The sequence below is a fragment of the Bactrocera tryoni genome, chromosome 5 (genome assembly GCF_016617805.1).
Source record: "Bactrocera tryoni isolate S06 chromosome 5, CSIRO_BtryS06_freeze2, whole genome shotgun sequence".
Classification (NCBI taxonomy): domain Eukaryota; kingdom Metazoa; phylum Arthropoda; class Insecta; order Diptera; family Tephritidae; genus Bactrocera; species Bactrocera tryoni.
This window is the reverse complement of record NC_052503.1, coordinates 41,000,009-41,012,449: the sequence shown is the minus strand read 5'-3', so window position 1 is coordinate 41,012,449 and position 12,441 is coordinate 41,000,009. Positions and strand designations below refer to the sequence as shown.

Below are 12,441 nucleotides of genomic sequence, written 5' to 3'. Positions count from 1 at the left end.
GTGGTCGCGTGCCTTTGTTTAGCTGCAGCACTTCATGATCCGCATAGCGCGGCATTTGATCCTTCCACTGCAACTACTTGCCCTAATTTGGTTGCCAAACGCAGCGTTTTATCGCTTAGAAGTTGTTTTGGTGTTTTCATCTCACCGCCATTCATCTGGCCAAACAAACACATCCACATTTTTGTTAGCCTTCGCGCATTCTTGAGGCCTTTTGAAGTCCACATTATTTGCGAAATTTGTTAAGATTTTCACATTCATTTAAGCTCTTAAAATCCACTGGAAAATTCTTATTCGCATTCTTTTAATTGCCGAAGACTTAAACTTTGCTCGGCTCTGGCTATTTCGCCCTTGGTGTTTTGTGGCGCAGTCATTATTTTTATGGGGTTTTATGCTAAGTTTATTACGTTGCCTATTAAAAGTATTAAAAGGGCGTTGGAGCGCTCTTTTAGTATCTTCGCGAGATTTTCACTGCCATCTTAATGGCAAATGAAAAGAAATGTAAGCAAAATTCCGTGCCACTTTGTATACGCACACAACGATCTTCAAGTTTCGCCATAATTATGTAACATTGTGGGCAGGCGCAGTGAGTCAAGCAGGTTGGACTGTTGGGATGCGAGAGATTGACACTTGGCGATTTACGCCCAGTACAAAACGGACTTGACTCCAAACATTCCTTTTTGAATTCCTCAGTTAGATGAAAGCACACACAGCGTCCATCACACCAATGAAAATATTGAGCTTTCATTGTAACTTTTTATTCTACTTACCAAAAATGTTTTTGTTAAATCTTGTTCTTTCAACAAAAAATTACTAAAAATTTCAGCAAAACCAGTTTAATCCACCCTTTAGGCACTCATATAAGCTTACCTGCCGCAACAACAAATCTTAATTACAAATTCATTGCACCATTATGCTGCTGCCTTTCAACCAAAGTGGAAATTAAAGAAGTTGAAAAGTTTCTCCGTTATTCTACATATAACTACGGAAACCGGTTTCGCTTTTCGAACTGAAAATAAAAGTTCGAAAATGTAGACTGTGAAAATTTAATGAAAAATTGTTGAGTTGAGTTAAGTTTTCCGCTAAAACTTTGTTTATGCAAAAAGCTCAAAATACCATTTAGAACTTTTAGTGAGATAAATACGAAACTACTTAAGTATGTGTGATAGGCGGCTATAAAATGTAGAAAGAGTAAGCCATTCGTACAATAATTAAAATATAATAAATGTTTTTTGCATTTTCAGCTGTCTATAGACCGTTCAGTGTAATTGAAGTGATCGCTTATTTAAATATTAAATATAAATTAAATATCTCCACGTTTGATTTTTAGTAAAAGCATAATACCTTCCGCCTAACTGTTTGCATATTTCCGGTAAGGAGCATGAGAGTGTGGATCGAGGGTCGTATATATACTGAAAGCGGGCGAAAAAGTCCCGTCTTTATTCGAAAAAATGTTAGATACAAGCTTCTAGTCTATCCAAGGTGACTGCAAACAGAAAATATATGATAAGAAGAGCTCTAGAGCATAAGGAATATGCCATGGGCGTCTTACTTGACATAAATGAAGCATTCAGCAATGTCTCCAACAAGTCCATCATTAACAGTCTGAAAGCAGCCCAGATAGATTCTACTATCACAGCATGGAAAAACTCTACGTAACTGCAGGAAGATTAAAGCGAAATGGAACAAAGCCAAATTAATCAGATTAGCGCAAACAGGAATTCCTCAGTAGCTGTACTGATCGCTTCTCTTTCTAATGGCTTCTGAAAAAAGTTTGAAAGGAAAGCGCGCAATCTGAAAACCAATGCAGATGACATAGTTTGACAAATGACAGGGAAGTTTCTAGACACAAACAGTACCGTAATAGACACCGCTCTGGGAATCACACACCGACGGATAGATACATAAAGTACTCTTTACAAGGAGGTACAAAATCCTGACATGGCTAAAAATTCGGAAGCTCAACGGGGTTAAGTTAACAACTAAAGATCATACCAAGTAAATAAGAGTGTTTTTGGAAAGTAAACTGATGTGGAAACTCAATATGTAGGAGGGATCAAAAAAGTCCAGTGATGCCCTATACGTATGTAAGAAAATGCAAGGGTCTACATAGGGCCTACCACCTGGATTCATGCATTGATGTTACATAGCGGTAGTCAAGCCAATCTAGCCTTACGGTGTTTTGGGCTGGTGTACCGCTCTCAGCAAAATCTCAGAGATGATTTGGCAGTAAAAAAATATAAAAAGAAATTTGTCGTAGAGAACACTTGTTTTGGAAATAAATGACTTTGATTTTTAGAAGTAATGCGGTTTTTTCAAAGTAATATGTCAATGTATTTATATTGAATATAAATATCAAACACATTCCGTTACTTTGAGGTCTTATTTGAGAACTATCCCTCTAATATCTTCTTTCTTGGCGTAGATACCGCTTAGGCGGTTATAGCCGAGTTTACAACAGCACGCCAATCGTTCCTCTTTTTCGTTGTTTGGCGCCAATTGTAGATTCAAAGTTTAACCAGGTTCTCCCCACCTGAGTGTTTTCATCCATACGAACGACATGACCCAGCCAGCGTAGCTGCTGTCTTTTAAATCGCTGAACTATATCAATGTCGTGGTATAGCTTATCATTCCATCGACAGCGGTATTTGCCGTTGCCAATGCGCAAACGAACCATAAATCTTCCTCAGAACCTTTCTCTCAAATATTCGTAATACCGACTGATTAGATGTTGTCATCATTCATGCCTCTGCACCATATAACAGGACAGAGATGATGAGTGACTTGTGGAATTTGCTCTTTGTTCGTCGAGAGAAGACTTTACTTCTCAATTACGCACTCAGTCAAGTAGCACTTGTTGGCAAGAGTTATTCTGCGTTAGAGGCTGACGTTGTTGTTGGTGGTAATGCTGGTCCCATGATAGACGAAATTGTCTACGACTTCGAAGTTATGACTGTCAATACTGCCTCCCCCTGCGGGTACGGGGGGACCCCTCTGGGTTCGAGGGGAAACCGAATATACCTGCGGTAAGGCATGCCTGTCGTAAGAGGCGACTCAAGATCCTGGCCACCAGTCCAGGGCTGTATGGAGGCTCAACTGGTCGTAGTTTCGGCTACAAGGTCAATACCAAAGACTTTAACCTGGTACCACGGGGAGCAGTAGCCCCTGGAGTTCGCTCCAGTCTGCTCATTGGGTTTGGCCCTTTGTGGAGATTCGTGGTGGCTGTGGTTAAAACCCAAATCGTGGGAAGAACTGACTTTGTCAGTCGAATTACATGTGGAGTTGCATTGCAACCGGGTGCCGGACCCAAAGTACGGCAGAGGTTTTAGATTGGCCTCGAACCCTACCAAGGTGGTTAGTGTGTCCTTACCGCACTGCCAATTGGTACTGAAAATGCTTGGTATTTTCAGTGCGCTGATCAACGCATTGTATTGATCCGTTGTGCTTTTGAGCACCGTGGAGTTAAGCTTTTCATAAGCAGGATCCCACGTAAAACACATTGACAGTTGTCAATACTGCCGTGGGATTTTCCAGGCCTAAAGCCAAACTGATGTGGTCCAATCAGTTTGTTGAAAGTGGCCTTTAATCTTTCTACGGTAGTTGGCGTGGATTGTGGGGTGCCCCTTTCCGTGGATTGGCAGAGCACACTTAAATTCCAATCGTTGGGCATGCTTTCGTCCGACCATATTTTACAAAGAAGCTGATGCATTCTCCTTATCAGTTCTTCCAGCAATACATCGGCCGCCGCCGCTTTGTTGTTCTTCAAACGGGTAATTGCTATTCGAACTTCTTCATGGGCGGGCAATGGAACGTCGGCTCCATCGTCATCGAGTTCGCCTTCTCCTGGCGTTGTGCCTTCACTGCCATTCAGCATGTTGGAGAAGTGTTCCCTCTATAATTTTAGTATGCTCTAGGCATCAGTCACTAGATCACCTCTGGGGTTTCTACAAGAGTACAATATAATAATATTCGGCTATGAATCGACACTTAACTCGAAATTCCTAATATTTTATGTTGAAAATGCCCGCAAGCGACTCTTTTCTGCATTATTAAAAAATTCAAAATTGAAGAGTTAGTTTGAAAATTATTAATACAATTGAGGAATAAGATATGGTCGCAATGGGTCTTCTGTGGTTATTACTCATACCTTCATTACAACATGTATTTTTGATATAATAATAAATCCTGGCGTAGGCTTTGAAAACATAATTTGTCTGTCATAATTTTCCCACGCGATTTTCCGTATAAAAAAACTTATCGCAAATTTTACTCATGTGTCTGTTTTCCGGCGAAATTTATCGCTTTTCTTTTCCCTTTGCGCTGCAAAATTTCAATAAATGTCTGGCAATTTTGCTTCTGTCTGATTTATTTTCGTGGTTGATTGAATACAACAGCCACACGGACGAACCCAACAGAAAAGTGAGGCATGATGAATGTGTGTATAACACATGAACACACATGTACGTTTGTACGCATGTACTTTATGTACATATGTACGAGCAACACGTAACCGTAAATAACCAACAACCAAATAATTGAGCAGGTAGGCAAAGTTAATTTAAAATTTCGCAACTGATATTTGGTGAGCCAAAGCCGATGGCTGCTCGATACCAAATTGTATATTTCGCCTGAGCACATAAATATACACTTTACACTACATACATCGCTACGAAATGGTTGCACGTGTGATAGATAATCTCATATATAACACCTCCACTTGACCTCCTCTCACTTTTACGCCTGGCACGTGATTTCCCTGGTCGGCGTTTAAGTTTAATTGAATTTATTCTCGAACTTTATAGGAGTTGGCAGGATGTGTGCACTTGGCAACCTGCTGAGAAATGCAAAGCCTCAAAATATCTCCTCAAAGGAGAGAGTATGTAATTGTTATATACTTAAGTTGAAGAAAATTCAAAAGGCGAACACATTTTCTACATTCGAGCGACTTGTAAAATATGCTTTTTCGATACTACGCATCTATCATACAAAACTTAAGATATTAAAGCTGTATTTTTCATACAGGGTGCGTACCATCACTCTGACATCTTCAGGGAATATCCTACCAGTAATTTATAATCCCTTGGGAAATTTTCACAATGTTGTCTTTAGGTGATTTGTTAAATGGAACAGTTTCAACAGCTCTAGCCTGATCTTAAAATTAATGTGAAAACTGAGCTAATACCACATCATCTTCGCTCTTCTTTTACTCTTTTTTACTACCCCGTTCTGGGTAATGCTCATTATCCAGAAGCAGTAAAAAAATCACTTTAATGCACTTCCCTACAGGGCTTTCTTCGCATACTCGTATATGGTTCGTGGTACTTAAAAATTCGCTCTTTCAACCTGTTGCTCTATGGGTGAGTAGAAGGCCATTATTTAACTTGACATATCTTTGAAATTTACGACATGCAACTAATTTGTAGCTGTAATTTAATTAATTGCATCTTAATTTTCGAGATATGAACGCGATTTCGCAATGTAATGCATACTTTTAGGCTCCAATTAAACGACTGATTCATTCCTGTGATTAAATTTATGTGCCATATTTCTGCGCATAAACAAATTTATTAAGCACATTGCATAAAGGAACGACTAAGCTCGCGTATAACCGAACATTTTATGCTACCGTAACTTACAAGGACCAAAGTTGGGGAAATATCTTCAGAAGTTGAAAATATTTATTTAAAAATGGGAAAGAATTCATTATTCATTTTCGCGAAATCGTGAATGGATTACAACCAAATTGGGTTATTTAATTTTTATTTAATTTGAAATTTAATTAGTTATTTTATTGGTCATAAGCTCAGTTTAGTTTTATTGCTAGATTTTCCTTCGCGTCAGCTAAAATTATATTCAAGTCATAGTCAAATAAGATAAGATGAGATATAAGCCCAACCCAAACCTGAAACCTAACCTAAATTTAAATTGAATTGATTATCGAAAATGTCAGCCAAAAGATCAGAATTGATTATTTTAGGATATGAGGCCTAGACCAAAATCTAGACCAACTAATGTCATATTCACCGCTAACCATTAATGTAATTTTAAAATTAAGGTCAGCTGGCAAGCCGGAAATAACTATACAGTTTTCATTGTAGGCAGAGATAGTTCTAGGCTTGCAGCAATAATCTTTGACATTGCTCATGTCTACTCGAGAACATATTTTCAATTTCATTATTTTAATTTTATTTTGGCACTACCACATATTATTAACAGGAATCTTTTCCTCCATGAGTTTTATTACCTAAAGCACCATCACCAATATATAAAGGGTAAAGTAAACCGGTTATAAATTAGGATATATATGTATTAGGTAAATGGGGGCTAGTACAAATCTGCACCCAATTTCATTAAGTTTAAGCACAAAGATTTACCGTTATGAATAAAACACGCTGTATCATTTTCATTAAAATAACTCTCATATTAGCCGACATATGCGTTATAAAGTCAGCAGGAAGTTTGAAAATCCTTATTTTGCGTATATGGGGGGCTAAGAAAATTATTGGTCCGATTCAACCCATTGTTGATATAAGAATCTATTATTATGATTGAAATATTTTACCTGTCTTTTAAAATCATGTCTACCCATATTTTCGATAAAAAGTCAGCCGTAAAGACTGGGGTGCACATTTACGGCACCTGAGGGCATGAACAGTTTGGTCCGATTTTCACAAATTTTAGACTTAAATTGGCATATTTAAAAGCTCTTATTTGTACAAATTTGTATCCCGATATATTGATTAGTGTATACTAGAAACTTAAGAAATCAGATGAATTTTAAAAATGTATTATTTTGGAAGTAGCCGTGGTTCAAGTCCGATTGACGCTGTGTTTTCGGAAAATATTAGCTACCGATTTTGGTACCACACCTATCATCTAATTTTGACACCGGTTACTATCAGTTGTACTAGATTCCAGCATAGGAAAACTTATCGAAAAGCCCCAACCAGATCGATCATGTTGTAATAGACGGAAGACACGTCTCCACTGTTTTAGATTTGCGTACGCTCCGAGGTCCTAACATTGACTCGGACCAGTATCTTTGCTTGTGCAAGCCTCTTTCCAGCAAAAACGCACTTCAACAAACAAAAGGAAGATTCGACATGGATAAGCTGCAATCACAACAGACAGCCGAACGATTTTTTACTCGACTTGCATTCCTCTCTTTGAGAGCACTCATCAGTAACTCGGTATAAGGGAGCTGTGGGACGGCATTTCAAGCTCTTTACGTACAATTGCAAACGGAAACATTGGTTTTCGGAAAATGCATAAGAACAGCTTGTATGATGAGGAGTACCGTGTCCTAGTAGCTGAGAATGTACCCGAAGACGGTGGAGATTCGATTCGGCGCCGTTTGCAGCAACTCGAACTGATGTATGGAACGACGTCAAGATCTTAAATTGAAAGCCTATAAAATACAGCTTGTGCAAGAGCTGACGCCATTCGACCTTCCCACCGATATCACCTCGTTATTTGGGCTACTGAAAGGCTCCAAGAAGATCCGATGTTTTCGACCTAAGATTTGTTCAGCGATGAGGCCCACTTCAGTCTCAATCGGTATGTAAAAAGGCAAAATTGTTGCATTTGAATCAAAGAGCAACCTGAAGAGACTCAAGAGCTACCATTTAATCTAGAAAAAACAATGGTTTGGTGTAGTCTGAAAAGTTTAATGTCTACGCAGATAACCCCGCTTTGATTCAGGCTTTGGAGCAAAACACCACGCATATCACTCGGCAGCTACCAGTCGAAATGCTTGAATAAGTCATCGAGAATCAGACTCAACAGTTGGACCATCTGAGACGTAGCCGCGGTAAACACGTGAAAGCTTTTCGAGCTCTTTCACTTGAATGTTCTTTCGAATGATGATAAACATTCCACATTAAATTTGATGTTTCTGTGTTTTTCCTTTAGAAAAAAACTAAGGAACCTAGAAATGGGTCAACCTTTATATAGGTTAAAGTATGATATATTATACTGATACTAAGTGAACATATTATTTTAGGCAAAATCTGGTTTGTTAGAAACAAATTATGTAATCAGCACCATATCTCCAATTATTGTATTTATATGCAACATCATTTTCGAAGGCACGCGAACATAGGTCTTCTTTATTGCTGTAATTTTGCCTTTGGTGGTTGATCTTTTAAATTTTTCTTAACAAATGCGAGAATATAAAAGTTTTGGCAACATCCTCTTTGTTGCACACTCCTTGAAGCCATCTATTCATTTCCTCGTATTCATTTTGAAAATTTGAATTTCAGATTACATTATCACAATTTTTACACAGTTATCTTGAATAGCTGCTGCTTTGGCTATGCCAACACAATTTATATGCGGCAATTTGCATGGATAAAAATATTTCTGTCAAAAATTTACATATTTTAAAAGTACACAACAAAAACAAACTGTCTGTTCTATCATGTTGATAACATTGGACTATATTTCCTATCTTCTCTCGCCTCTTTTTCAGAATTCGTGGAGCACACGGAGATATTGTAAACAGAGCAACGACACGTCAAAGGACGAGCAACAACAACGCACAGGTAAGCGATAACGACACACATACACACACAGCGTGTACAGTGCATGTGTGCGCATACAGTTAAGTTTAGATTTACACACGTTGCTGTTAACGGATATACGATGAGTACATAACAACTTAAAACAGCTGCCAGCACCAATGATCTGTCGACTGGTTTCTGCACGTTGCGGCATGTGCCAACACTTGCAGCACATTGCGGCAGCAGCTTATTGTGCCTATACAGACACACAGCCACTCAATGTCACTCGCTGTTAATTAAATTCGGTCGGTCGGAGTACCCTTGGAATAACAATGGCTGTTGTTGACATATACTCTGGCAAATGTCTGTATATGGTTGCATATATTATTGTATGTGGTATATCGGCCTTATCATGTCATTATCTGAAGTGCATGGCTGCGTAGGCGCGTAGTTGATTAATTGGTGGCAAGCGACCGAAAGCGATATGTTTGAGTTATGGCTCTATAACTAATGGTATTTTCGCGAATTTGCTTTGCTCGAGTCTCAAGTGAGCTGAGTTCCGAAAAAACCCCTTAAAAATATTTTAAGCTAGTTCCATGAAAAAACATAAAATCCGTTAACTTCGGTTACATCGATACAATAGCCTTCACAAATATAAACGATTCCATTTATGAACTTGATTGTGATCGATCAGTTTTTATGGCAGCTATATAATATAATGGTCCGATATAGGCGGTTCCGACAAATGGGCATCTTCTTGCCGTGGAAAAGACGTCTGAAAACTTTCAGATCGATGTCTGTAAAACTGAGGACTGTGCCCAAAAAATAAGGTGACATTGTATTTATTTTGAAAATTCTTTATTTATTCTTCCAAATCAATTTCATCCCCTTCAAAGTAATCCCCTCCCGATGCAATGCACTTATGCCAACGGATTTTCCAATCTTCGAAACACTGGTTGTAGTCACTTTCCGGAATGGCCTTCCGTTCCGTCTTCGCTGCGGCTTGAATCTCCTCTATCGTATAAAAAACGGTGTCCCCGGAGCGGTCTTTTGAGCTTGGTGAATAGCCAGAAGTCGCACGGCGCCAGATCAGGAGAATACGGTGATTGCGGAACGATATGGGTTGAGTTTTTGGCGAAATGATCACGAATTACGAGGGCAATAAGGGATGGTGCATTATCGTGGTGTGAAAACCAAGAATTGACTTTCCACAATTCCGGCCTTTTTAGGCGGATAGCGTTACGCAAACGACGCATAACGTTCAAATAATATTCCTTGTTGACTGTTTGACCGTTTGGAAGGAATTCATAACGCACAACACCACGATAATCGAAGAAAAAAGTCAACATGACCTTGATTTTTGAGCGACTTTGGCGCGATTTTTTTGGTATCGGCTCTCTTTTGGCACGATATTCGCTCGATTGATCGGTTGTTTCCGAGGTCGTAAGCATAGATCCAGGTCTCATCGCCAGTTATAATGCGTTTCATCGCTTCACACACTTCAACGCAACGCCTTTTTTCCAAAAAATTCAATGTTTTCGGTACCAGTCGACATTTGGCGCGCTTGAGGCCCGAAACATCCTTCAAAGTGGTATTGGCTGAGCCTTTCGATATGCCAACTTCATCAGCAAGGTCTCTAATTGTTAATCGACGGTTTTTCAACACCAAATCTTTGATTTGTTGAACGTGTGCTTCGTCGGTTGAGGTTGATGGTCGCCCTGGACGCTCTTCGTCTTCGACACGTTCACGGCCGGCTTGGAACTCACTATACCACTTGTAAACATTTTTTTTAGACATAGCCTCATCACCAAAGGCTTTCTGCACCATCCTCAATGAATCCGCAGCAGAAAATTGATTCCGTAAACAAAATTTAATGCAAATTCTTTGCTCAACAAATTGCAACATCGAACAAAGCGAAAAGCTCACTTTTAGCAGTTCACAAAACGACATGTATCTCAAACACTAATGCATATTTTGACATGAAATTTGACATAAATGTGACTGACAGTACTACCAACCTAAAGAAAAATAATTATCTAAATTCAAATGTCACCTTATTTTTTGGGCACAGTAGTATACAAACGGACCGACTGACATGACTAATTCGACTCTGCTCGAGATGCTGGTCATAAATTGCCAAATATTAAATATTTTATAGGGCCTCCGAAGCTTTAGCATCTCATCTCACTCATCAATCCACATTTTTGTATCGACTGCACTTTCATATAGCCCCCAGCCGGACCTAAGAACCCTAACAATTTGCGGCAGAGATGGTTAGTGAAGCCAAATAGCTGAGTCGCACTCTGGATTCTACTTTTCGGTGGACTAGGCATATGGATCTGGCCAACTCACACCGCTTCACCACTAATCAATGAAACAGCTAAACGTACAATACTGTAAATGACAGCAAAAGTGTATAGCAGAGAAAAGGTAATTTCGTCCAACAAATGAAGACCTTAAGTAATGAGACATCAATGGCTCCTCTCCCGTAGGATGACGTTACCAAAGGCCTGAACTTCACAAGTAGTTTAAAGTTACCCTCGGCAGTAAGGCCAGGGAGCAACTCCATGCTTTTCCGACTACTAAAGTGTAGTACCATTATGTGGGACACTGACGGCTCGACAACGTTGGAAGGCATTGGTCAGGCATCGCAGGACCGCTAACCAAATTTTCCATTCCAACGAAACGTAGTCTGAGCAAAATCCAGATATTTGGAGAACTCATTGCTATAAGTCGGTTAGATAATATTTAACGCAACTATCGCAATATATATCGACTATACTCAGCGATAGTAAAAGCGTTCTCAGCTTATGAGATTATTTATATTTGCACAAGAATGTATAGAATGGCTGAGCAGCCTATCTTTTCGTAAAAAAATGCACCTAATCTGGGTGCCAGGTCACAAAGAGGTAACCGGTAATGAACCGATGAGAAGTTTGGCCGTTCTATAGCTGTTTCCTGGCGGAGGGTAAGAACCTGCGTTTGGTTTCCATACCAGAAAGGAGAATGGGCAGAGAAAGGTACTGGCAATAACTCACATGCAAGCGACAGACAAAGTTACTAATGTGTAGCTACAATTTCACTAGATTTAAAAGCATAAACAACCAATTTAAAAAAAGCGTTAAAAGCGATGAGGCCCATTTCTGACATTAAGCCACCTTTATTCAATAGCCTTTTATTGACGGAATGACGTATGGAACGACTTGGCACGTTTTTTGTCGAGATCTTAAATTGACAGCTTACAAAATACAGCTTGTGCAAGAAGTGAAGCCGCTCGACTTTCCCAAGTGATATTGCTTCGCTCTATGGACTCTTGAAAAGTTCTAAGAAGAACCGACGTTTTCGAGCCAAATTTTGTTCAGCGATGAGGCCGATTTCTGGCTCGCTGGGTATGTAAACAAGCAAAATTGCCGCATTTGGGTCGAAAAGCAACCTGAAGAGATTCAAAAGCTGCCATTTCATCTAGAAAAAACAACGGTTTGGTGTGGTTTGTGGGCCGGTGGAATCATTGGTCCATATATCTTCAAAAAGGAGGCCTTTAATAGCGACCTTTATCGCGCCATGATAACCAACTATTTTATGTCTAAAATTGAAGTTCGTGATTTCGACGCCACTTCCTATACATCGCATCAATTGGATTTGTTGCGAGAACACTTCCTTGGGCAGCTAATTTAACGTTTCGGTCGGTCAATTGCTCGTGTCAATCAAGATCGTGTTATATCACACCGTTAGACTTTTTTCTATGGGAATATATACTCGTAAAAAGGCTACAGTCTATGCGGATAATCCCATTTCGATGCAGCCCTTGGAACGAAACATCACTCGTGTCATTCGCCCGTTACCAGTCGAAATGGTCGAACGAGTCAACGAAAACTGGACTCAACGGATGGACCTTCTAAAATGTAGCCGCGGCCAACATTTGAAAGAGATAACCTTCAATATG

At 39.4% G+C, this 12,441-nt stretch overlaps 1 protein-coding gene across 1 annotated transcript in view; it reads left to right on the top strand.

Moving 5' to 3' along the window:
- The window catches only part of LOC120779134 (calcium uniporter protein, mitochondrial), a 170,151-nt gene that overhangs the window by 63,150 nt on the left and 94,560 nt on the right, over positions 1 to 12,441 (top strand). The window contains exon 2 of the mRNA XM_040111337.1: positions 8,468 to 8,540. Coding sequence (XP_039967271.1) covers positions 8,468 to 8,540 — 73 coding nt within the window. The remainder of the gene's footprint in view (positions 1 to 8,467; positions 8,541 to 12,441) is intronic.